We start from the raw sequence: 27,618 nt of genomic DNA, 5'->3' as shown, positions 1-27,618 counted from the left end.
CATTGGTTCTTAGGTATGTGTGTGTTCTGTTTAATCTTCAGTGGGTGAATTCAAAGTCTGTCATCAGAAAGAAAAACGAAAGCGAGGGAAGAAAGGTGCATCTCATACAAAGGAAAAAAATAAGGACACTACTGAGAAGAGAGCGCCACATACACACACACAGACACACGCAGCCTTCCCGCTATAACACTAACACACAGACACACGCAGCCTTCCCGCTATAACACTAACACACAGACACACGCAGCCTTCCCGCTATAACACTAACACACAGACACACGCAGCCTTCCCGCTATAACACTAACACACATACACACGCAGCCTTCCCGCTATAACACTAACACACAGACACACGCAGCCTTCCCGCTATAACACTAACACACAGACACACGCAGCCTTCCCGCTATAACACTAACACACAGACACACGCAGCCTTCCCGCTATAACACTAACACACAGACACACGCAGCCTTCCCGCTATAACACTAACACACAGACACACGCAGCCTTCCCGCTATAACACTAACACACATACACACGCAGCCTTCCCGCTATAACACTAACACACAGACACACGCAGCCTTCCCGCTATAACACTAACACACAGACACACGCAGCCTTCCCGCTATAACACTAACACACAGACACACGCAGCCTTCCCGCTATAACACTAACACACAGACACACGCAGCCTTCCCGCTATAACACTAACACACAGACACACGCAGCCTTCCCGCTATAACACTAACACACATACACACGCAGCCTTCCCGCTATAACACTAACACACAGACACACGCAGCCTTCCCGCTATAACACTAACACACAGACACACGCAGCCTTCCCGCTATAACACTAACACACAGACACACGCAGCCTTCCCGCTATAACACTAACACACAGACACACACACAGACACACGCAGCCTTCCCGCTATAACACTAACACACAGACACACGCAGCCTTCCCGCTATAACACTAACACACAGACACACGCAGCCTTCCCGCTATAACACTAACACACAGACACACGCAGCCTTCCCGCTATAACACTAACACACAGACACACACACAGACACACGCAGCCTTCCCGCTATAACACTAACACACAGACACACGCAGCCTTCCCGCTATAACACTAACACACAGACACACGCAGCCTTCCCGCTATAACACTAACACACATACACACACACAGACACACGCAGCCTTCCCGCTATAACACTAACACACAGACACGCAGCCTTCCCGCTATAACACTAACACACAGATTGCTCATCAAGTCTTCAGTCTACACAGACGATCACGTTCACTTTTCACATGAACAAAGTCCTAGGCTACGTCCAAAATGGCACCCTTATTCACTATATAGTGCACTACGGTTGACCAGAGCTCTATGGGCCAAACATGGTGCACTATATATTGAATAAACGTGCCATTTGAGTTGCAACCTATTAAAGTTGACGTTTCAGTTTGTATGTTTCTTTCAGCAGGCAGATGCAGCACTGAGTCGGAGGAGGAGCCTCAGAGATGGAGGAATGGGGTGGAGGTCCCCCTGGCGGAACCCACTGACATGGTAACTTCCTGTAAGACAGAGGTCTCAGGGGAATGTTCACATGTTGGTGCTCATTCGTGATTGGCTGTTGGCAGAGTTAAGTTCGCCTTGGCTTCCCTCTCTGGGAGGAGACTGGAGGGAGAGAAGGAGAGAAGGAGGGAAAAACAAGGATGAGTGGTGGACGTTCTCTATAAGCAAAGTAGGGAAAAATATATCTTAATTCTCATCCTGCATGCTGATGTGTTTACCAGTTTTCAGACGTAAGAACACATACAGTTAACTGCCAAAATAATAGAACCACTTGAGTAAATGAGGGATACAAAGTATATTGAAAGCAGGTGCTTCCACACAGGTGATGTTCCTGAGTTAAGTAATAAACATCCCATCTTGCTAAGGGTCATGTATAAAAATGCTGGGCAGGCCATTATTTTGGATACCATGGTTATTAGGCTTGGGTATTTGGAAATAGCCACAGGATGGTTTTTCAATACCGTCAAAACCGCTGAAACTATTTCTTTGATGTTTTCCCAAAAAATAATGATATTAATAGCTACTTTTTAAGTAAATACGTCCAGTCAACTTGGGCAATGCGTTAGGAGATAAAGCAAGTCCTGTTCTTCATTTCACCTGTCACATTATGAAGCTTTCCATAGTTCCCCAGAACAGTTGAGCCAGTCACGTGTTTGTAAATAGCACAACGGGAGAACGCAGGAGCAGATGAGTCCAGCTGTGTATTGACAGGGGTCGCGTTTTATATTGAAAGTCAGTGTTTGTTTTCATAGAGTTATGAGGGGCGTTTTCCTTCACAGAAAATACATTAGTGCAACACATTCGGCAGAAAATATACTGAACAAAAATAAACGCAACATGCAACAATTTCTACGATTTTACTGAGTTAAAGTTCATACGGAAATCAGTCAATTGAAATATAAGTGATTCTATTGATTTCACATGACTGAGCAGGGGTGCAGCCATGGGTCGGCCTGGGAAGGCATAGACCCACCCACTTGGCAGCCAGGCCCACCCACTGGGGAGCCAGGCCCAGCTAATCAGAATTAGTCTTTCCCCACAAAAGGGCTTTGTTACAGACAGATACACTCCTCAGAAAAACTTGAGACATCTGTTTTGTGTGACAAAAAATGCACATTTTAGAGTGGCCTTTTATTGTTCCCAGCACAAGGTGCACCTGTGTAATGATCACGCTGTTTAATTGACTTCTTGATATGCCACAAATGTCAGGTGGATGGATTATCTTGGCAAGGAGAAATGCTCACTAACAGGGATGTAAACACATTTGTGCACAAAAGTATAGAAGAATAATGTTTTTGTAGATCTCGAACATTTCTGGGATCTTTTATTTCAGGTCATAAAACATGGGACCAACACTTTACATGTTGCGTATTTATTTTTGTTCAGTGCAGCTACCCAGATATATATATATTTTTTAAAGTTAACCCGCGCTTGCTATTTTCCGCTGTCGCTATGCCCAAGGCTATAAATTCCTACCCCCAGCGGGTGAGTGCAGTTTGCCGTTAAAGACGTGATTTGCATCTCTGGGTAGCCCCCATTCAGTGGACTGCTAAGCCCCCGGCAGGCTGCTTTTGCATCTCTGGCGTTTAGCCTCCACTCAGAGCTGTTTTTGTTGTTTCTATAAACACCTTACATTTGTTGTGATTTTAATTTGATTAAACGTATTTACCAAGTGGACTTAATGCATTTACATAATTGAGGATGACGCAAAGTGATACACCTAATAATTTACAATTTAAGTAGAAAAATATTGATTATGCCCCAAAAATAACCTACATTTTTGCCATTGATCAATATAGTATATATCTGAGGGAATCCAAATCAAACTTTATTTGTCACATGCGCCGAATACAACAGGTGTAGATTTTACAGTGAAATGCTTACAAGCCCTTAACCAACAGCGCAGTTCAAGAAGAGTTAAGAAAATATTTACCATGTAGACTAAAATAAAAAGTAATAATTGTAGTAACACAATAAAAATAACAATAACGAAGCTATATACAGGCAGCACCGGTAAATGGTTCCTATGCAGTGAAAATGGCACTCCCTAAACCCTTGTTCATCCTGTACATCCGGTGGCAGCTGATAGAATGTCCGTTTGTGAATTCTCAGAGTGGAGAAGTGCAACAGAAGCACACAATTAGTCTGATGCCGAGCAGAAATTACAATAAGCATTTTAGATCCGTTTACAAAACGCTCGTTAGCATATTTAGCTAGCAGCCTCGATGGAAGGTGACTATAACTTGTGCAAATTTTTGGAGCAACTGGGGGGGGAGAGGGACAGAGACTCCTCTGAATCGAAGGTATTTTATTTCAGAACCCCTGATGTGTGGAAATTAGCTGTGGTGGGTGGCTGAGAGGAGAGGGTGAGGACAGCCTGGAGAGAGGACGGGGTGGACCAGAGGGCAACGAGAGAGAAAATGAAAGGAAGAAAAGCAGAGATGGGCAAGGGGAAAGAGACAGAAAGAAGAGAGATAGTACACTGAAAGGGAGGCTGTTTGAGGCTGTTGTGAGGGATGTCCATATCCCAGAGGGAGAAGAGCAAAGAGAAGGCCGCCAGAAAACCCCTGGGAGAACCCATGCACAGCAGTACCTTGACGTGTATCTGGTTGCGCAGCACGGCAGCTCGTAGGATCATGGCTTTGGCTCGCCTCTGGAACTCTTTGCCCATGTGGATCGACTTCTCAAACGTGTGGCTCCGCTGATCGACATCCCGCGCATATAGGATCTAAGATGAGGAGAGAGAGTACTTCATTGTCTGTCTGTAGAGAAACGTGCTTGGCATCTCAAAGAGAGAAGGGTGGAGAGAGACAGGCTGGGGATAAGAGTGATGTGACAAACCATTTGGGTCACTGTCAAATCAACATACCATGTTGCATTACAAGTCTTGCATTACAAGACAACTAAAGAGTGATCTGAGCTCATTTTGTGTGCATGTGTGTGTGAGAGAGATGGGGGATGGATATGTGTCTTGACTCTTGAGTGTGGGTTACCTTGCTGTGTGAGTCTATACGTGTGTGTGTTACCTTGCTGTGAGAGTCTATACGTGTGTGTTACCTTGCTGTGTGTGTGTGTGTTAGCTTGCTGTGAGAGTCTATACGTGTGTGTGTGTGTTACCTTGCTGTGAGAGTCTTTGCGTGTGTGTGTGTGTGTTACCAGCTGTGAGAGTCTATACATGTGTGTGTTACCTTGCTGTGAGTGTGGCTGTGAGTGTGTGTGTGTGTGTGTGTTACCTTGCTGTGGGAGTCTATACGTGTGTGTGTGTGTTAGCTTGCTGTGAGAGTCTATACGTGTGTGTGTGTGTTAGCTTGCTGTGAGAGTCTATACTTGTGTGTGTGTGTTAGCTTGCTGTGAGAGTCTATACGTGTGTGTGTGTGTGTGTGTTAGCTTGCTGTGAGAGTCTATACGTGTGTGTGTTTGTGTGTTACCTTGCTGTGAGAGTCTATACGTGTGTGTGTGTGTTAGCTTGCTGTGAGAGTCTATACTTGTGTGTGTGTGTTAGCTTGCTGTGAGAGTCTATACGTGTGTGTGTGTGTTACCTTGCTGTGAGAGTCTATACTTGTGTGTGTGTGTTAGCTTGCTGTGAGAGTCTATACGTGTGTGTGTGTGTGTTAGCTTGCTGTGAGAGTCTATACGTGTGTGTGTGTGTTACCTTGCTGTGAGAGTCTATACGTGTGTGTTTGTGTGTTACCTTGCTGTGAGAGTCTATACGTGTGTGTGTTTGTGTGTTACCTTGCTGTGAGAGTCTATACATGTGTGTGTTACCTTGCTGTGAGTGTGGCTGTGAGTGTGTGTGTGTGTTACCAGCTGTGAGAGTCTATACATGTGTGTGTTACCTTGCTGTGAGTGTGGCTGTGAGTGTGTGTGTGTGTTACCAGCTGTGAGAGTCTATACATGTGTGTGTTACCTTGCTGTGAGTGTGGCTGTGAGTGTGTGTGTGTGTGTGTGTGTTACCTTGCTGTGGGAGTCTATATGTGTGTGTGTGTGGGTTACCTTGCTGTGAGAGTCTATACTTGTGTGTGTGTGTTAGCTTGCTGTGAGAGTCTATGCGTGTGTGTGTGTTTTACCTGCTGTGAGAGTCTATACGTGTGTGTGTTACCTTGCTGTGGGAGTCTATACGTGTGTGTGTGTGTGTTACCTTGCTGTGAGTGTGTGTGTGTGTGTGTGTTACCTTGCTGTGAGAGTCTATATGTGTGTTTGTGTGTGTGTGCTACCTTGCTGTGTGTGTGTGTGTGTGTGTGTGTTACCTTGCTGTGAGAGTCTATACGTGTGTGTGTGTGTTACCTTGCTGTGAGAGTCAAAACTTGTGTGTGTTACCTTGCTGTGAGAGTCTATACACGTGTGTGTGTGTGTGTGTGTGTTACCTTGCTGTGAGAGTCTATACGTGTGTGTGTGTTACCTTGCTGTGAGAGTCTATACGTGTGTATGTATGTGTGTGTTACCTTGCTGTGAGAGTCTATACGTGTGTGTATGTTACCTTGCTGTGAGAGTCTATACGTGTGTGTGTGTTACCTTGCTGTGAGAGTCTATACACGTGTGTGTGTTACCTTGCTGTGAGAGTCTATACACGTGTGTGTGTGTGTTACCTTGCTGTGAGAGTCTATACACGTGTGTGTGTGTTACCTTGCTGTGAGAGTCTATACACGTGTGTGTGTGTGTGTTACCTTGCTGTGAGAGTCTATACGTGTGTGTGTGTTACCTTGCTGTGAGAGTCTATACGTGTGTGTGTGTGTGTGTTACCTTGCTGTGAGAGTCTATACGTGTGGGTGTGTTACCTTGCTGTGAGAGTCTATACGTGTGTGTGTGTGTTACCTTGCTGTGAGAGTCTATACGTGTGTGTGTGTGTTACCTTGCTGTGAGAGTCTATACGTGTGTGTGTGTGTGTGTGTTACCTTGCTGTGAGAATCTATACGTGTGTGTGTGTGTGTGTGTTACCTTGCTGTGAGAATCTATACGTGTGTGTGTGTGTGTTACCTTGCTGTGAGAATCTATACGTGTGTGTGTGTGTTACCTTGCTGTGAGAATCTATACATGTGTGTGTGTGTGTTACCTTGCTGTGAGAGTCTATACGTGTGTGTGTGTTACCTTGCTGTGAGAGTCTATACGTGTGTGTGTGTGTGTGTTACCTTGCTGTGAGAGTCTATACGTGTGGGTGTGTTACCTTGCTGTGAGAGTCTATACGTGTGTGTGTGTGTTACCTTGCTGTGAGAGTCTATACGTGTGTGTGTGTGTGTGTTACCTTGCTGTGAGAGTCTATACGTGTGTGTGTGTGTGTGTGTTACCTTGCTGTGAGAATCTATACGTGTGTGTGTGTGTTACCTTGCTGTGAGAATCTATACGTGTGTGTGTGTGTTACCTTGCTGTGAGAATCTATACGTGTGTGTGTGTGTGTTACCTTGCTGTGAGAGTCTATACGTGTGTGCGTGTGTTACCTTGCTGTGAGAGTCTATACGTGTGTGTGTGTGTTACCTTGCTGTGAGAGTCTATACGTGTGTGTGTGTGTGTTACCTTGCTGTGAGAGTCTATACGTGTGTGTGTTACCTTGCTGTGAGAGTCTATACGTGTGTGTGTTACCTTGCTGTGAGAGTCTATACGTGCGTTGATCAGTCCCTCCAGTATGAGCTGGGTCAGTTCATCCTCCAGAGACAACACTGTGGTGTTGAAGGACTGGGCCATCTTAGTCATGTCTGCAGACACGTACGGGCTGAAGTACTGACACACACACACACACATTAACATCTTAGTCATACATCCGCATGAAAAGTACAGATACTGTCGGCACGCACACACATGCCCCTCACCCACATCACTATACCCACTACACCTAAACAAAACAACAGTATAGATTAGAGCAGACCTTCCTGCAAACACACCCAATAATACTGGCCATGGGAGCAGGGGACAGAACCTGCTCTGAATGTTTCATGTTCATTTTTTGACGACATATTTACAACATTACACCAGCGTAACTCACACCCTCACACAATCATCCCACTGTGGTAAAACAGAAAAGGCACACCAAGATGTCAAGTAGAACTAATTTAGTGCATAGATTAAATCACGTTAGCAGAACCACCATTTTGGTGCCATCCTCTACCTGCTGGTCCAGTTAACCCTGGTTGTCCATCCACTACCTGCTGGTCCAGTTAACCCTGGTTGTCCATCCACTACCTGCTGGTCCAGTTAACCCTGGTTGTCCATCCACTACCTGCTGGTCCAGTTAACCCTGGGTGTCCATCCTCTACCTGCTGGTCCAGTTAACCCTGGTTATCCATCCTCTACCTGCTGGTCCAGTTAACCCTGGTTGTCCATCCTCTACCTGCTGGTCCAGTTAACCCTGGTTATCCATCCTCTACCTGCTGGTCCAGTTAACCCTGGTTATCCATCCACTACCTGCTGGTCCAGTTAACCCTGGTTATCCATCCACTACCTGCTGGTCCAGTTAACCCTGGTTGTCCATCCACTACCTGCTGGTCCAGTTAACCCTGGTTGTCCATCCACTACCTGCTGGTCCAGTTAACCCTGGTTGTCCATCCACTACCTGCTGGTCCAGTTAACCCTGGTTGTCCATCCACTACCTGCTGGTCCAGTTAACCCTGGTTGTCCATCCACTACCTGCTGGTTCAGTTAACCCTGGTTGTACATCCACTACCTGCTGGTCCAGTTAACCCTGGTTGTCCATCCACTACCTGCTGGTCCAGTTAACCCTGGTTGTCCATCCACTACCTGCTGGTTCAGTTAACCCTGGTTGTCCATCCTCTACCTGCTGGTCCAGTTAACCCTGGTTATCCATCCACTACCTGCTGGTCCAGTTAACCCTGGTTATCCATCCACTACCTGCTGGTCCAGTTAACCCTGGTTGTCCATCCACTACCTGCTGGTCCAGTTAACCCTGGTTGTCCATCCACTACCTGCTGGTCTAGTTAACCCTGGTTGTCCATCCACTACCTGCTGGTCCAGTTAACCCTGGTTGTCCATCCACTACCTGCTGGTCCAGTTAACCCTGGTTGTCCAAAGTGGCAGCCAATTGACACCCTAGAGCTATGGCCAAAAGTAGTGCACCATATAGGGAATAGGGTGCCGTTTGGGACTTATCCCCTGTAGATGTTTGCCGCTAGGGGTCAGAGTCATTCAGAATCCTCAGCTAAATGTAGTTTTGATCGCTGCCTGAGCTAGAAGTATGACAGAGAGAAACGTTTTGTATCTGATTCTTTCCCTCCAGACGCATGATTGCGTATTATTTAAGTTGATGGGGGAACCCTTGATTGACAAATTGATTATTAGAACTCAAACATAGTTGTGAGTGTACAAGGAAGACAACAGAATACCCGATGGTGATGTTCAGTATTATATGGAGTACTGGAGAATTTTTTTTTCTGTCCCGTCCGTCTCACCTGTATGAGAGCTCTGTTCCTGATCAGTGTGTAGAGGGTCTGTACGTGGGGGGCCAGGTACATGTCTAACAGCAGGTTATCCTGAGAGAAAAGATAGTGGCAGTCTGAATTTAGGACAGCTTTCAAACACGTGTTATCAACATCATCATCAACATAATGAAAACGCATCATTGTTTTCAACGTTTCAAATCATGTTACCTGCTTTAGTTACCTTGTTTCATTCCCGTTTCCAGCTTCTACTGTACCTGTTTTGTGTTATTCACACCAATGCATCATTAGTATTGATTACTGATCTTAGATCTTTAAAACATCAATCTCACCTTGATCTCATCCAGCATTTTGAGACAGGAAGCGTACTTTGACTCGTAGAACTTAAAGATGATGTCACGGACCTGAGGTTCCAACTCTAGGAATAATTTAAAGGAGCTGGGACGACATAAAGACATGAATCAATGATGGTGGACAGTAGGACATGAACACACACAGTTTATACAGCAGAACACAGGCGTACACACGCACACACCTGCTTGAGATGACGTTTTTCTGCAGCTCCTGTCTGTCAAAGGTGGCGAGGGCACACATCCCTCCGTACACAGCTACATTACTGGGGGACAGGAGCTGGAGACGCACGCACACACACAATCAATAACGCCATGCAGTACAGGACATTGGTACATCAACTGAAACAAAACTTTGCATTTGTCTAGTAGCAATTGTTGATAAACAATAACACATGATGGAAAACTCATCAACATTTAGTTTATGCATGTTCTTACTTTCTCTGGCCACAGGGGACTGCGAAGGTACAGAGCTCACTTTTAAAAAGGCAACTCAGGGAAGTCACAGACTTCATCTTTAAGGTACTACACAGACAGAAAGACAGGCACTTGCAGACAGGCACAGCCAGACAGGCAGACAGGCAAACCGACAGACAGGCAAGCCAACAGGCCTCAGTGAAGTCACAGACAGGCAGACTAACCTCAGCGAAGTCACAGTGATCGAAGGAGGCCAGCAGGAAGCACTTGGCTGCTTGTTTGTACTTTCTGGAGGCCAGCTCTGCTAGGCCTGGGGGACAGAGCCAGACAGACGGGGAGGAGGAATAACAACGAGAGGTCAAATTAACCTGGAAGAGTGTGTGGGGATAAAAGCCGGTAAGAGCACAATGGATTAGTCGGTTTAAAACTAATCAATTTAAACAAATTATTAGCATGAGCGTCTGCACCTTTTAAAGGTTGGCATCTGTTGTTAGCGTGTTTGTTGAAGGTTGGCATCTGTTAGTGTTTTTATACCTTCTAGAGAACGGGTGAAAACACTTATAGTTGAAGTCGGAAGTTAACATACACCTTAGCCAAATACATTTAAAAACTCAGTTTTTCACAATTCCTGACATTTAATCCTAGTAAAGATCCCCTGTCTTAGGTCAGTTAGGATCACCACTTTATTTTAAGAATGTGAAATGTCAGAATAATAGTATAAATAATGATTTATTTCAACTTTTATTTCTTTCATCACATTCCCAGTGGGTCAGAAGTTCACATACACTCAATTCCTATTTGGTACCATTGCCTTTAAATGGTTGAACTTGGGTCAAACGTTTTGGGTAGCCTTCCACAAGCTTCCCACAATAAGTTGGGTGAATTTTGGCACATTCCTCCTGACAGAGCTGGTGTAACTGAGTCATTTTGTAGGCCTCCTTGCTCACACACGCTTTTTCAGTTCTGCCCACAAATGTTCTATAGGATTGAGGTCAGGCTTTGTGATGGCCACTCCAATACCTTGACTTTGTTGTCCTTAAGCCATTTGCCACAACTTTGGAAGTATGCTTGGGGTCATTGTCATTTGGAAGACCCATTTGTGACCAAGCTTTAACTTCCTGATTGATGTCTTGAGATGTTGCTTCAATATATCTACATCTTTTCCTGCCTCATGATGCCATCTATTTTGTGAAGTGCATCAGTCCCTCCTGCAGCAAAGCACCCCCACAACATGATGCTGCCACCCCCGTGCTTCACAGTTGGGATGGTGTTCTTCGGTTTGCAAGCCTCCCCCTTTTTCCTCCAAACATAACAATGGTCATTATGGCCAAACAGTTCGATTTTTGTTTCATCAGACCAGAGGATATTTCTCCAAAAGTACGATCTTTGTCCCCATGTGCAGTTGCAAACCGTAGTCTGGCTATTTTATGGCAGTTTTGGAGCAGTGGCTTCTTCCTTGCTGAGCGGCCTTTCAAGTTATGTCGATATATGACTCGTTTTACTGTGGATATAGATACTTTTGTGAAGATGCTTGAGGAAACGGGTACAAGGTCCTTTGCTGTTGTTCTGGGATTGATTTGCACTTTTCGCACCAAAGTACGTTCATCTCTAAGAGACAGAATGCATCTCCTTCCTGAGCGGTATGACGGCTGAGTGGTCCCATGGTGTTTATACTTGCGTACTATTATTTGTACAGATGAGCGTGGTACCTTCAGGCGTTTGGAAATTGCTCCCAAGGATGAACCAGACTTGTGGAGGTCTACAATTTTTTCTGAGGTCTTGGCTGATTTATTTTGATTTTCCCATGATGTCAAGCAAAGAGGCACTGAGTTTGAAGGTAGGCCTTGAAATACATCCACAGGTACACCTCCAATAGGCTAATTGACATAATCAGAAGCTTCTAAAGCCATGACATCCTTTTGTGGAATTTTCCAAGCTGTTTAAAGGTACAGTCAACTTAGTGTATATAAACTTCTGACCCACTGGAATTGTGATACAGTGAATTATAAGTGAAATAATCTGTCTGTAAACAATTGTTGGAAAAATTACGTGTGTCATGCACAAAGTAGATGTCCTAACCGATTTGCCAAAACTATAGTTTGTTCACAAGAAATGTGTGGTGGGGTTGAAAAACGAGTTTTAATGACTCCAACCTAAGTCTATGTACATTTCCGACTTCAACTGTTGTACACAGCAAATTGGCCATTGTTACCTACATGTTGATTTTTCAGTGTGTTAAATGAACACACATTGGTGTAAAATAACCCCAGTTTTGGTATTAATACTAGAGTTGAATCAAAACCACACGCATCATTGTCATATTTCCCAGCATGCTCTTTTGCAGGCAGATTTTTTTTTAATTGTTTGTTTCAATATCTATGTTTTTGCACATTGAGTAATTAATCTTATGCTACTCAAATATAAAACAGACATACATTTTCTAAACTAATCCAATATATTACTTACTACTGAAATGGTTGCTCCAGTTTAGATGCTTTAGGTAGTCTCATATTTAGTCTTAGCCAACCCTGGCAGTCATTGTGAATGCAGGTTGTGGGTGATTTTTGCCAAAGTTTGGATATCCCCAGTCTGGCTGAATTTCAATAGGAATTACACATCAATTTGCAAACCAGCATAATGTGACTTGCAGGCATGCTGTGGCCTGTAAGACATGAGTTTCATGCCACTTTATTAGGGTAAAACTAGGACCTAAAATTAAGGCATATTAAATAAGTATTCTATTGTGTTAAAGGCCCAGTTTTTCCTGTGTTTTGTATAAAATTGTGCAACAGCTGATGAAACTAACACTTTAAAATGTGTGAAAAGATTAGATCAGTGCTATTTCCTGGTTGAAAATAAAATTTACAAAGAACCTTCTAATCAGCTTGTTTGCATGGGCGGGAGTTTCGGCTTGCCTGGTAAATTGATTAATAAATAAAATGTGTAATATGTTATTATTCAAATGACAATAAAGCTACTGAATTCGTCATTATGTTCTTCATTCTCTCTGGTAAATTTTACATACACAAAAACAAACATTTGAAATCTGTACCGAAATGCAATATATTTTTTACTTGAAATCAAATAGTAAAATCTCTAGAATTAGTCAATAACAACAAAACATCTACGAATTCTTACAACTCTATCATAGGTGTAACCCCTGACTTGATTATATTTATTTTATTTGAGGTACTTTAAGTTTTGAAACGCGTAGTGATTTTTATTGATTTGCTTTATTTTAATTAAGAAACATACAATAACATTAAGAAAAATATATACTTGTAGTGATGTCCTATTTTTATTTGCTATTATTGTAATAAAAATAAATAAAAATAAACAGATATAATAAAAATAAAGATAAAGAGCTCTCTCCCAATAACAGCTAGTTTAAGTTCCCTTCCCTACCTCAGACCACTCCCAGACAGTCCTTGCAAAAATCTTGCCTGAGAAATGTTTTTTTTTGCTAACAAGCTATTTTTGGCCATTTTAAATGGAAAACTATTACAGTAAGGTATTTAATTGTTATCTAGAAATGATTTTATATACAAATGGTTGCATTGGGCCTTTAAAAAATAGCATTTTAATGTTGACATAATAGCTTCGGATCTGACTTGGTCAGTGGTGGAAAAAGTACCCAATTTTCATACTTGAGTAAAAGCAAAGACACCTGAATAGAAAATGACTCAAGTAAAAGTGAAAGTCACCCAGTAAAATACTAATTGAGTAAAAGTCTAAAAGTATTTGGTTTTAAATATACTTAAGTATCAAAAGTAAATGTAATTGCTAAAATATACTTAAGTATTAAAGTAAAGTATGAATCATTTCAAATTCCTTATATTAAGCAAACCAGTAGGCACAATTTTCTTTTTTAAATTGACGATAGCCAGGGGCACATTCCAACACTCAGACATCATTTACAAACAAAACATTTTGTATTTAGTGAGTTCACCAGATCAGAGGCAGTAGGGATGAGCAGCGATATTCTCTTGATAAGTGTGTGAATTGGACACTTTTCTGTCCTGCTAAGCATTAAAAATGTAATGAGTACTTTTGGGTGTCAGGGAAAATGTATGGAGTAAAAAGTACATTCTTTTATTTAAGAATGTAGTAAAGTAAGAGTAAAAGTTGTCAAAAATGTAAATAGTGAAGTACAGATACCCAAATATTTTTGCTATTTTTGCAACCGGAATTCTGGGCAGGTAAGCTGCCGGTTGTGGGAAAGGGCTGGGTTTTGATGAATAAACAAGTTGTTGTAGGTGTGTCGAGGTTTGGCCCCTCAGTGGCCAATCAGAACGTGCTCCATGGCTAAATATGTGGTTGCTTCAAGTTGTGCATTTACAGTCTTTTATGTATTGCGTTGTCATCAACTCCAATTCAAATGTTAGTCCGTTATAACCTAGTTCGTTAAATAGCCTGCCCCATATTTGCAAAATATTTTGAACATGTTTGGAGTCCACATTGTTCTAATTGCATTCACACTGATATAAACAGTAGCCTGTTGTAAATTGTAGTCTGGACATGGCAAACATAGTCAATAAGTAAGATTAAATTCACTAGGCTATTGATAAGGCCTAAAAAAGACAGTGTACAATTATAATCAAAATGTAATAAATATTTAACTTGTTTTAAAAAGGTAATGCCTGAAACTGTATTTAGACACCATAAAGGCAGACTATGAAGGGTTTTATGCACAGCCAAACGTTTCACAGGAGCTGGATAAGGTGCCAATACAAAGAGAGCGGGGGAATGTCCACTCACCGTTATACTGCTATTAATGTCATGTTTTATAAACATCATGGAACCATCTTGGCGATCATATTTGCACTTCTCCAGAAATAGCATTGCATTCGAGCCATGTATGTTCTCACCATAAACCCATGGATGGTAAATCTTTCTAATAAGTTAATCAAATTAAACAAAAACAATCAGTCTTTTAAATCAACAACAATATTTCTAAATAGGATCGTGCACACGTAGGCCTAAGACCTTCGGCAGGAGGCATGGATGTTTGTCCTATCCACTGAATATAGCTTATTCAATAGTATACACTAACCCTTCAACAGGCATAGTTATAACAAACATGTAGCCAATTGGCTTCCATATGAAAAAAATTTGCTTACACACATTGCATTCGCATTTTGAAAATGCACCAAATGTTCGAGCCATGGACAATTGGACATTGCCCAAATGTTATAATAAGATTAGGCTACCATAGCCGTTGATATGGCCTGTGAAACGTGAAAGGTAAACAAACAAACAGGCTAATAGCCATGGCTACAAGTGGATTCAGCACCAATGACAGTGATCGTAATTCCTGCGATTTAACAGTTAGGTGCAAAAGATGAAAGGGGAAGACTAGGCTACTGTGCGCCTCCGCTGGCAAAATCGATGCCATAACCAATTGCGTTACAGCTAAGACCAGCTTTTGGTGAGTCTTAAATATCACCAGTAGCGCCGCTTGAAATTGGCACAATGGTGCACATTTAAGGACACACCTCAAATATTTCCACCACTCCAACCCTAGCAAGCTGATATGACCGGTGACTTACCAACCCTGGTGCCAGAATTGGAAAATAGCAGAGCGCTGACTTTTACAAGTCGAAATCGCCAAAGAGCATGCGTTTGAAAACAGTATGTTTGAAAATAGAGCCCTCATTGTTAATTTAACACTGGAAAATTTGCTCTGTACATCTCTTTGTAGCACAACAAAGAGTGAATTACCTGCAGCACATTTTAATTTGGTGAGGACTGACTGACTCTGGCAATCTCTCTCCCCTCGTTGCTGAAACAAAAAGAACAAAGATATTCCCTCAGTAAAGAAGAAGACATTCCTTCAGTAAAGAAGAACATTTCTGGGTTTGTCTTTTAGAAGACAGTAGAAGACTTAAGTTCTCTCTCTCAGAGGAACCCATAACTTACCTCTGCTATCTCTGGAGTGGATTCAGCTTTGCTCACATAACTAAGGACGTGGGACCAGTTCTGGAGGTAGACGCTAACCTGATAGATGAAAACACATTTCAGTAAGGAACCCTATAGGACACAAATTTCAAGACTGCCCTCTAGTGTTTGTCAGTGGAGTTACTCAGATCACAGAGAAAGCAAGAGTTCAAGCGAGTGAGGGAGAATGAGAGAGAGAGGAATATCAAATCAAATCTCATTGGTCACATACACGTGTTTAGCAGATGTTATTGCAGCGAAATGTGTAGCGAAATGCTTGTAAAATAAAATTGCCTTGGGGCTAGAAGCTCGGCTGCCCCCTCTATTGGCGCCCTTAAAAAAAATATCCCTTCTGCTCTCTGGACAAAAAATAATACATCAGAACATTGACCACTAACTATAATGATGACATACCTTGATGACATTAAGACACATGTTTATTACATGCTTGGCGCTAGTGCAGTAGTCTCGGGCTCTGGAGTAGCACTTGAGGGCGTTGCTGAGGTCACCGCAGTCCAAGTAGTGGTCCCCAAGATCATCATGACCCCGCCTGAAGTGAAAATAAATAGTATTGAGAGGGTTCGGGTCAGTACCAGAGGGGTGGAAGGTAGCCTAGCCGTTAAGGGCGTCGGGCCAGTAACCAACTAGGTGGAAAATCTGTCGATGTGCACTTGAACATAGCACTTAACCCTAATTGCTCCTGTAAATCGCTCTGGATTAGAGCATATGCGAAATGACTGAAATGTCAAATATAGGCAGGAAAGGAAAATGTCTGTTTCTTCCCCTTTGGCCTGAACAAAACACTATGCAGAATGACTGATCTACAAATTAACTTTACAACTTTTCATTGCAAATTACCTTACATTAAAAACTAGTACTACTTGTCAACTACTCAGTGATTACTTCTAAGTGATCAATATTTAGAAATCAATCCAGCACCTTACTCAGGCCGATCCTCTCGGAGGTGAGGATTATTCAAATCGGGTTTATTATCTACTTGGTGCTAACAACCGTAGCTTCTCCAATCCACCTGATGCTCTCTTTGATGGAGTTGCCTTTGTAGTTCTTCAGGTCAGTGTCCAGTTTCTCCAGTTTGAGCAGGGCTTTTTTCCTGGTCGACTCGGCCCACGCTGTGTCCAGAGGAGGGGGATCGACTGCCCCGCCCTCCACAACGGCATCTGTAGCCACCTGGACCTCTCTGAATACACACACACACACACACCTCAAATGAATCAAACACTCAACGAAAAGAACTGAAGACACTTTCCAACAATAAGCTAAGCTAGAACCGAGCTACAGCTACACGTACCTGGTGGCCCGAGCTACAGCTACACGTACCTGGTGGCCCGAGCTACAGCTACACGTACCTGATGGCCCGAGCTACAGCTACACGTACCTGGTGGCTTCTGTGAGTTTGCGGTGGATCTCCTCGTACACGTCAACGTTGAAGGTCCTGTGGACGAAGGACAGGGCCATCTTCAAGGCTTCAGCCCGGAGCTGGGGACAGTGCTCTGCTATGAACTGCAGCCTCTCAATGCGCATCAGACCACTGTAGCTGGACGCATACTGCTCCAGGTCCTAGAGAGAGAAAGACCGAGACACACACACCTCAGTGAGATTTTTCACTCAATATTACACATACCGATTCTATAGATTAATTTGATCTCAGTAGAAACATGTAATTTGTGTTGTATTGGAGTCCAGTCTACATGAAACAAGTGGGCCTTTACAATATTAGTAGGGGGAAACCCTGGATAGACTCATACCAGCGTGGGGTTTTCCACCACATAGTTGACATCTGGTGCATTGTGCTGGTCCTCTTGTGGGTCAGCATCTATCTGCATGGGCTCCACAACCCCCTGAAGAAGAGAGGACATACACTGAAAAGTGTCATATAACAGTGTGGAACAATCAACGAGGGGAATACTGACTGCAATATGGCTGTCCCCGGCTAAAAAAAAGCCGCAACATAATTACACCATTTCTGACTGAAAAGTTCTGTTACTGAAATCCCATTTGTTTAGGAAAAATATTCCCTATTCCTTCAACTTTTGCTCTCATTACGTGACACATGTAAGCATCCCATGGATGTGACCAATAGGGCCTGACCTATAGCCCATCATAATCACATCAATAAATTGGTTATAACAAACTCGGGAACGCCGTAACAGCAAAATGGATGCAGAGGACGTGACAAACTTGAAACAGGGGTATGTTTACTGGTTGCTAATGAGGTAAATGGGGAAGTCAGATGTGTGGAATAAATTTCACTAGTTGTGGAAAATACTGGAGATCAAGAAATACAAGGTAAGGAGCAAGCACTGCGTGCATATTATGTGCTCCAAACAGGTGCGGTTAGATTACAATATCATTTCCCTGACCGTTTGGAACAATGTAAACAAAACAAATTATAAGCGTACCAGAGAGTGTGTTGTAACATTTTTTTGTAAAGCCTTTATTACGGCAAAGACTAAAAACAGCCGCATTCATTCATGAATGCAATTTCCAAAATTGAACAGTTTATTGTTTAAGCTAATTATTCAAGGCTTGCTTTATTTTAAAACTAAAATGCTTGATTGCATTTGAAATCATGAATGACTCATATGCTGTGTGATGACATGAACAAATGAATGATACAGTAGCCTATATAAAGTATTGAAATATAGGCCTAAGTAAGTTACGGTATTAAGACTAAACAGGATGCACTCTTAGGCCTACAGCTCAATCAATGGTGGTTATACAAGGCTGCTATACTAAGCCTACTAATGATATTACTTATTAGAAATTATGATAATAATATAAATGACAATAAGAGGACAGGTAAAAGGTGTGTTATTACTTGTATTATTTTTCCCGAACATTTGGAACAGTGTAAACACTAAATCAATTATAAATAATACCAGAGAGGCTGTTCAAACAGAAAAAAAGCTAAAATCCTTTATTACAGCAAAGCAAAGATTTCACAAAATTTGTGAACTTGTTTACTTAACATGTCATTGAGTCAGGCTTGGTGCTCACAGAATAAGCAGGCTATTAAACAAACACTCAAACAGGCAACAGAAGCAGGATCTGTCTTATTTCTGTACATATACAGTACCAGTGAAAAGTTTGGACACACCTACTCATTCAAGGGTTTTTCTTTATTTTTAAATTTGTTTCTACAATATAGAATAATGAAGTCACCAAAACTATGATATACCACATGGAATCATGTAGTAACCAAAAAAAAGTGTTAAACAAATCAAAATACACATTATATTTGAGATTCTTAAAAGTAACCACCCTTTGCCTTGATGACAGCTTTGCACACTCTTGACATTCTCTCAACCAGCTTCATGAGGTAGTCAACTGGATTGCATTTCAATTAACAGGTGTGCCTTGTTAAAAGTTAATTTGTGTAATTTCTTTACTTCTTAATGCGTTTGAGACAATCAGTTGTGTTGTGACAAGGTAGGGGTGGTATACAGAAGATAACCCTATTTGGTAAAAGACCAAGTCTATATTATGACAAGCAAATAGAAATGACTTTAAGACATGAAGGTCAGTCCATGGGGAAAACGTCGCAAAAACCATCAAGCACTATGAAGAAACTGGCTCGCAAGAGGATCGCCACAGGAAAGGAAGACCCAGAGTTACCTCTGCTGCAGAAGATAAGTTCATTAGAGTTAACTACACCTCAGATTGCAGCCCAAATAAATGCTTCACAGAGTTCAAGTAACAGACAAATCTCAAGAAACACGAACAATGGACATTAGACCGGTGGAAATCTGTCCTTTTGTCTGATTAGTCCAAATGTTTAATTTTTGGTTCCAACCTTTGTGTCTTTGTGAGACGCAGAGTAGGTGAACGGATGATCTCCGCATGTGTAATTCCCGTGAAGCACGGAGGAGGAAGTGTGATGGTGCTTTGCTGGTGACACTGTCTGTGATTTATTTAAAATTCAAGGCATATTTAACCAGCATGGCTACCACAGCATTCTGCAGCAATACGCCATCCCATCTGGTTTGCGCTTAGTGGGACTATCACTTGTTTTTCAACAGGACAATGACTCAAAACACACCCCCAGGCTGATCAAGGAGAGTGATGGATTGCTGCATCAGATGACCTGGCCTCCACAATCACCCAATTGAGATGGTTTGGGATGAGTTGAACTGCAGAGTGAAGGAAGAGCAGCCAACAAGTGCTCAGCATATGTGGGAACTTCTTCAAGACTGTTGGAAAAGCATTCCAGGTGAAGCTGGTTGAGAGAATGCCAAGAGTGTGCAAAGCTGTCATCAAGGCAAAGGGTGGCTACTTTGAAGAATCTCAAATATAAAATGCATTTTGATTTGTTTAACACTTTTTTGGTTACTACATGATTCCATATGTTATTTCATAGTTTTGATGTCTTCACTATTATTCTACAATGTAGAAAATAGTACAAATAAAGAAAAACCCTGGAATGAGTAGGTGTGTACAAACTTTTGACTCGTACTGTATGTATATATATTATATATTTTTTGCTGCTGCTCGACTAAAAGACATCTCGGTCGACCAACCGCCTATTGACCAAACAATCGACCAGTAGACTAAATGGGGTCAGCCCTAGTCTGCAACCAGGTTAACATGGTAATCAATAGTCATACACTAACGTTACACTCCCACAGTGGCCAGATCGCTCATGTCCTACTGGATATTTACATTGGAGACACAATGTACAATTTAAAAAGAGCTTGCTAAACTACTAGCTGACTTAGCTAGCTTGCTAGTTAAATACCCCATGACTGTCAAAAGTGTCTGAACTGAAGCCATAAATTACCAGCGAACAGCTTCCTGAAATGCATAGGCACCTTTCTCAAAATCGAGTAGATCATTCTAACACCTAGTTGGTATAGAATAACAATGAATGGAAATATAACGCTGTATATTTAGCTATATGAACTTGCGAAAGTTAGCCTAGCTTGCCAGTAGCGGCCCTAACTAGCTACTCGATTGATCATTGCAAGGAGGCTCTCGTGCTTATCGAATTTTCCTCGTTCCCAGGTAAACGCGGGCACAGCCTTCTCCAAGTGCATCCCCGCCACACCGTTTCTGGGTAGAAATGCATTAAAATCGATTATTAATTACCTGAAAGTTGAATACTTGCACAGGCAAAGGCATCTTTTCCCGTTGCTGTCGTTCTGCATCAACAGCGGTTATCACATCCGGCGCATGGGTTCACAGCAGGGATCGTTACGTAACGACGTCTGCTCCGCTCCAGATGTGTCGGATGCAGACGGAAAAAAAGATGAAACATGGTCGAAAACGGATAAGTAGCCTAGCTGTAGCCTGGGGTGTAATCATTTGTCCAAACAGTTTGCTTTCGTTTAAGAATTTTTTTGCAACAGAATCGGCGTAATGAATACACCCCTAGGCTACTACGCTACAGGGACAGATTCATTATGCAGAAATCGATCCGCCATTTCCTGGTTGCAAAAATTCTGATAGTTCGCTTCGCCTAATTTCAGTTTGTGACAAAACAAGCAGTCATTGGGTAGAGAATCAGTGTACGATCTAAACCGCTGTGAAATGTATATTTCCATAACAAATAATATTGTATATTCATCTGTTTGAAGCTGGCGTGTAAAACCGAATGTAAAAGACGCAAAAACGAAACTTCAGCACGGGAAGCATAGAAGTAGCACACATAGAACAGAAGTACCGCTTCTTATACTTGCTTTCAATGTGAATGAAATATCTATAACTCATATTTCTATGGGAATTGTTCGGTTCTTCCCAAAAGTTACATATTGTAGCAAGGGCCAGGTCAGCATCACCAGCCAGAGGGCGCTCAGATTCAGATGATTTTATTTTGGAGAGGAAGTTAAATAGTAGGTGGTTTGAGAGGAATCGGAGAAACAGAAGCCGTTTATATTCGCAATGGAAACACATGATGTTGTTTGATTCACTTGCATTTGACTTGGCTACTTTAAATCGCGGTCGTATAAGCGAGCTGCTGAAAGCGATGGTTAAAGTTTGAGACCGATCGAATCAAAGTCAAGACAAAAAGACGATCGTTGAAGAGGATTAAAAGCGCCCGGAAACCTTTATTTATCTCTTCTTTGATCAGATTCTGCTCACTTAATTCATTATTGGTGACCAGTTCCCTGGTGTTTTGTTGTTGCAGTTGAGAGGTAGCACATCGGAGGAAGATGTAAAACCACAGCCATGTGGTTTATTTTCTTTCCATGTAAGTTATTAGGCCTACAATGTAGCTATTTTCTACATCACAGAATACGTGTTTTAAGTAAATCGGCATACTTAGGGTTATTGTACATTATTGCCACAAGATCTACTAGGAAGTGCAACATTTTCATATAATGTAGCCTAATTCAAAATAATTTATTGGACCACAGACTCTTGCCTCTCTTGTTTACCGTAGGACAGCCGTCATGCACGAAATGGACACAAAACAACTCCTAAACATCCTTTTAAACTTTAAATTTACTTTTTAAGAGCCAATAATGTTGCTAAATCGCATTGTTTTTGCATTCATAATTTTTTTTTAAATCACCAAGCCCACAGCAGTCAGACCTGTTTCTATTGGCAGTGCCCCAATCTGCCAGATTTGTGATGCATAATCTTCAGAGAAAAAAAACGATATTTCCAATTTTGACTGTTTTAGATAATTCCAAATTATGCACATTAACATTTATTTTATGCATTAGGATTATTTATTTACATCCCTCCTATAAATGATTCATATCTAATTCATAAACCATTCTTTCTCCTTCATGCTATATCCACATATCTATATGTGCTAAGAGCTCATATTTCTCTAAGGAGGCTAATTTTAGTAAAGAAAAAAAGGGTTGGATTACGTCCCTCTGCTTCCTACAACTGACATCTGTTACCAGTTGAAGTATCATTCCCTCTGAAAATAGCAGCAAACAGGAAATTGCTCACACACTGAAGGTAAGTCTTGCTATTTAATGTGACACGTATAAACTGACTGACAAATTGCAGAGCATGAGTGACGATGTGCCAAGAGGAGAACTTCCAGACTCTACATGCCTGTCTTTGCCAATTCAGCAAAAGTTAGTCGTCAGACAGAAGAAATAGCGCTGCCGTTTGAGATGGACAGAATATTTATACAGTTGTACAGCGAAAACTTGGTCCTTTTACGCAGAAACAGTCTGGTCTGTCTGTCACCCAGGCTACAGTAAACCCAGTGCAGGAGCCAGTTTCCAGCTAGATTATGTTCTCAAGTGTGTCACTGTCATTTTATGATCAAATCAAATCAACCTTTATTTGCCACATGCGCCGAATACAACAAGTGTAGACTTTACCGTGAAATGCTTACTTACAAGCCCTTAACCAACAGTGCAGTTCATGAAGAAGAAAATATTTACCAAATAGGCTATAATAAAAAGTAACAGAATAACAATAACGAGGCTATATACAGGGGGCACCAGTACCGAGTCAGTGTGCAGGGGTACAGGCTAGTTGAGGTAATCTGTACATGTAGGTGGGGGCGAAGTCACTATGCATAGGTAGCAAATAAACATCGAGTAGCAGCAGTGTACAGGGGGGGGTGGTCGTCAATGTGAATTGTCCGGTGGCGATTTTTATGAATCAGTCTAATGGCTTGGGGGTGATGATAATGATGATGTTGTGTGTCGAAGTCTCTTCAGGTTCCCGTGTGAGGTCATAAAGATGGGACACGGCGGCGTGGGAAGCAAAGCTGGCGCTGGTGGCTGACAGGCCCCTCCAGTGGCCAATCAGGATGCATGTCTCCTCGATGGGTGTCAGCAAGCTCTGCTTCCTGTTCTCCCTGGCTCTATGTGCCCTGTTGCTCCTCATCCCCACCCTCCAGCCCTCACAGCATCAGGGGGACCTGCCCCAGCCCCGGGCCCACAACAAGCCTGCCCGGCACCCTGGACATCTGGTGGTTCCTCTCCAGGCAGATATGGGGAAAGTGACAGTGGGGCGTAATGGGATTGATGGTGACTCTATGGGGCAGAGCACACCAAGAGAGACCAAGAGGACTGTGGATGGGGACTGGGTGTATACAGCTCATCGAGCTGACACCCAGGGCACTGGGAAGCATACAGACTCTCAGACAGGGTCAGAGGGGGACTTCCTCCACAGAGCTGGGGGTGTGACGGGGGCTGGAGGGTCTCGGCCCAGGAACCCTCTGGAGCTGAAAGACATTTTTATAGCGGTGAAGACCACCAGGAAGTACCACAAGTCCAGATTGGATCTGCTGTTCCAGACCTGGGTGTCCAAAGCCAAAGAACAGGTAGGGAGGAACACACACGTAGGCATACACACACGTTTTGTCCACAGGGTAGATAATTTCCTTTGTCTTGTACTGTTACCAAGTCCTCCAGACAGAGCATGTTTCCAAAGTACACAAGGACACCTTTCTCTCTTTCTCGCTCTCTCTCTCTGAAAATATCATATAGAACATACTGTCTCATATCGAACATATCATTAAGCAATGAGGCACGAGGAGGTGTCGTATATGAGCAATATACCATGGCTAAGGGATGTTCTTATGCACGGCGCATCGCAGAGTACCTGGATACAGCCCTTAGCCGTGGTATATTGGCCATATACCCCAAACCTCCGAGGTGCCTTATTGCTTAGAGCAGTAAAAATAAATGTATTTGCATACCCGTGGTATACGGTCTGATATACCATGGCTGTCAGCCAATCAGCATTCAGGGCTCGAACCACCCAGTTTATAATATAGAATATATCATATATATTCTCTCATCCATTTATATGCAGATGATACAGTCTTATACTCAGCTGGCCCCTCCCTGGATTTCTTGTTAAATGCTCTACAACAAAGCTTTCTTAGTGTCCAACAAGCTTTCTCTGCCCTTAACCTTGTCCTGAACACCTCCAAAACAAAGGTCATGTGGTTTGGTAAGAAGAATGCACCTCTTCCCACAGGTGTTATTACTACCTCTGAGGGTTTAGAGCTTGAGGTAGTCACCTCATACAAGCACTTGGGAGTATGGCTAGACGTTGCACTTTTTTTCTCTCAGCACATATCAAAGCTGCAGGATAAAGTTAAATCTAGATTTGGTTTCCTCTATCGTAATCGCTCCTCTTTCACCCCAACTGCCAAACTAACCCTGATTCAGATGACCAGATGACCATGCTAGATTGCGGAGACATAATTTATAGATCGGTAGGTAAGGGTGTTCTCGAGCGGCTAGATGTTCTTTACCTTTCGGCCATCAGATTTGCTACCAATGCTCCTTATAGGACACATCACTGCACTCAATACTCCTCTGTAAACTGGTCATCTCTGTATACCCGCAAGACCCATTGGTTGATGCTTATTTATAAAACCCTCTTGGGCCTCACTCCCCCCTATCTAAGATATCTACTGCAGCCCTCATCCTCCACATCCAATACCGGTTCTACCAGTCACATTCTGTTAAAGGTCCCGAAAGCACACACATCCCTGGGTCGCTCATCTTTTCAGTTCGCTGCAGCTCTCGACTGGAACGAGCTGCAACAAACACTCAAACTGGACAGTTTTATCTCATTCTCTTCATTCAAAGAACCAATCATGATCACTCTTACTGACAGTTGTGGCTGTATCATATACAGGTTGAAGTCGGGAGTTTACATACACCTTAGCCAAATACATTTAAACTCAGTTTTTCACACTTCCTGACATTTAATCCTAGTAAAAATTTCCTGTTTTAGGTCAGTTAGGATCACCACTTTATTTTAAGAGTGTGACATGTCAGAATAATAGTAGAGAGAATGATTTATTTCAGCTTTTATTTCCTTCATCACATTCCCAGTGGGTCAGAAGTTTACATACACTCAATTATTATTTGGTAGCATTGCCTTTAAATTGTTAAACTTGAGTCTAACGTTTTGGGTAGCCTTCCACAAGCTTCCCACAATAAGTTGGGTGAATTTTGGCCCATTCCTCCTGACGGAGCTGGTGTAACTGAGTCAGGTTTGTAGGCCTCCTTGCTTGCACACGCTTTTTCAGTTCTGCCCACAAATTTTCTATAAGATTGAGGTCAGGCCTTTGTGATGGCCACTCCAATGCCTTAACTTTGTTGTCCTTAAGCCAATTTGCCACAACTTTGGAAGTATGCTTGGTGTCATTGTCCATTTGGAAGACCCATTTGCGACCAAGCTTTAACTTCCTGACTGATGTCTTGAGATGTTGCTTCAAAATATCCACATAATTTTCCTGCCTAATGATGCCATCCATTTTGTGAAGTGCACCAGTCCCTCCTGCAGCAAAGCATCCCCACAACATGATGCTGCCACCCCCGTGCTTCACGGTTGGGATGGTGTTCTTCGGCTTGCAAGCCTCCCCCTTTTTCCTCCAAACATAACGATGGTCATTATGGCCAAACAGTTCTATTTTTGTGTCATCAGACCAGAGGACATTTCTCCAAAAAGTATGATCTTTGTCCCCATGTGCAGTTGCAAACCATAGTCTGTTTTTTATGGGTTTTGGAGCAGTGGCTTCTTCCTTGCTGAGCGGCCTTTCAGGTTTTGTCGATATAGGACTCGTTTTACTGTGGATATAGATACTTTTGTACCTGTTTCCTCCAGCATCTTCACAAGGTCCTTTGCTGTTGTTCTGGGATTGATTTGCACTTTTTGCACTAAAGTACGTTCATCTCTAGGAGACAGAACGCGTCTCCTTCCTGAGCGGTATGACGGCTGCGTGGTCCCATGGTGTTTATACTTGCGTACTATTGTTTGTACAGATGAACGTGGTACCTTCAGGCATTTGGAAACTGCTCCCAAGGATGAACCAGACTTGTTTCTGAGGTCTTGGCTGATTTATTTTGATTTTCCCATGATGTCAAGCAAAGAGGCACTGAGTTTGAAGGTAGGCCTTGAAATACATCCACAGGTACACCTCCAATTGACTCAAATGATGTCAATTAGCCTATCAGAAGCTTCTAACGCCATGACATCATTTTCTGGAATTTTCCAAGCAGTTTAAAGGCACAGTCAACTTAGTGTATGTAAACTTCTGACCCACTGGAATTGTGATACAGTGAATTATAAGTGAAATAATTGTTGGAAAAATTACTTTGTGTCATGCACAAAGTAGATCTCCTCACCGACTTGCCAAAAATATTGTTTGTTAACAAGACATTTGTGGAGTGGTTGAAAACCGAGTTTTAATGACTCCAACCTATGTGTATGTAGACTTCCGACTTCAACTGTAAAATATGTTGTATCATATAGAACACGTCATATAGAGCACATCATGTAGAACACATCATATAGAACACATCATATAGAACACATCATATAGAGCACATCATATAGAACATATCATATAGAACATACTCTACCATATAGATGATGTTATATAGAACATACTGTATCATGTAGAACACATCATATAGAACACATCATGTAGAACACATCATGTAGAACACATCATGTAGAACACATCATGTAGAACACATCATATAGAACACATCATATAGAACATACTCTACCATATAGATGATATTATATAGAACATACTGTATCATGTAGAACACATCATATAGAACACATCATATAGAACACATCATGTAGAACACATCATATAGAACACATCATGTAGAACACATCATATAGAACACATAATGTAGAACACATCATATAGAACACATCATGTAGAACACATCATATAGAACACATCATATAGAACATACTCTACCATATAGATGATATTATATAGAACATACAGTATCATATAGAACACATCATATAGAATATACTGTATCATGGGTTGGCAGGTAGCCTAATGGTTAGAGCTTTGGTCTAGTAACCGAAAGTTTGCAAGATCGAATCCCCGAGCTGACAAGGTAAAAATCTGTCGTTCTGCCCCAGAACAAGGCAGTTAACCCACTGTTCCTAGGCCGTCATTGAAAATAAGAATTTGTTCTTAACTGACTTGCCTAGTTAAATAAAGGTTAAATTTAAA

General features: G+C 42.2%; 2 protein-coding genes across 3 annotated transcripts in view; one reads left to right on the top strand and one right to left on the bottom strand.

Annotated features, from left to right (window-relative positions):
- Positions 1-1,108: 1,108 nt before the first annotated feature.
- Positions 1,109-20,930, bottom strand: LOC139571391 (COP9 signalosome complex subunit 1-like). The gene is made up of 14 exons (XM_071394209.1): positions 20,778-20,930; positions 17,438-17,530; positions 17,068-17,249; positions 16,702-16,869; positions 16,086-16,221; positions 15,654-15,731; positions 15,456-15,516; positions 9,959-10,044; positions 9,503-9,597; positions 9,300-9,405; positions 8,980-9,060; positions 7,160-7,297; positions 4,179-4,313; positions 1,109-1,687 (listed from the first exon to the last, which is right to left on the bottom strand). Exons 1-14 carry the CDS (start codon positions 20,808-20,810, stop codon positions 1,613-1,615), a joined length of 1,467 nt encoding a protein of 488 aa, XP_071250310.1. The 5' UTR covers positions 20,811-20,930; the 3' UTR covers positions 1,109-1,612.
- The window catches only part of LOC139571392 (beta-1,3-N-acetylglucosaminyltransferase radical fringe-like), a 55,069-nt gene continuing 48,357 nt past the window's right edge, over positions 20,907-27,618 (top strand). Inside the window, exons 1-3 of one of the 2 annotated variants that reach the window (XM_071394210.1) lie at positions 20,907-21,879; positions 22,455-22,604; positions 23,315-23,931. In XM_071394210.1, the coding sequence (XP_071250311.1) occupies positions 23,416-23,931 (516 nt within the window). In that variant the 5' untranslated portion in view covers positions 20,907-21,879; positions 22,455-22,604; positions 23,315-23,415. Of the gene's footprint in view, positions 21,880-22,454; positions 22,605-23,314; positions 23,932-27,618 lie in introns of those variants that run through there. The other variant, XM_071394212.1, reaches the window with a different exon arrangement.

The sequence above is a fragment of the Salvelinus alpinus genome, chromosome 3, assembly GCF_045679555.1.
Source record: "Salvelinus alpinus chromosome 3, SLU_Salpinus.1, whole genome shotgun sequence".
In the NCBI taxonomy this organism is placed as follows: domain Eukaryota; kingdom Metazoa; phylum Chordata; class Actinopteri; order Salmoniformes; family Salmonidae; genus Salvelinus; species Salvelinus alpinus.
This window is presented reverse-complemented; position numbering and strand designations above follow the sequence as displayed.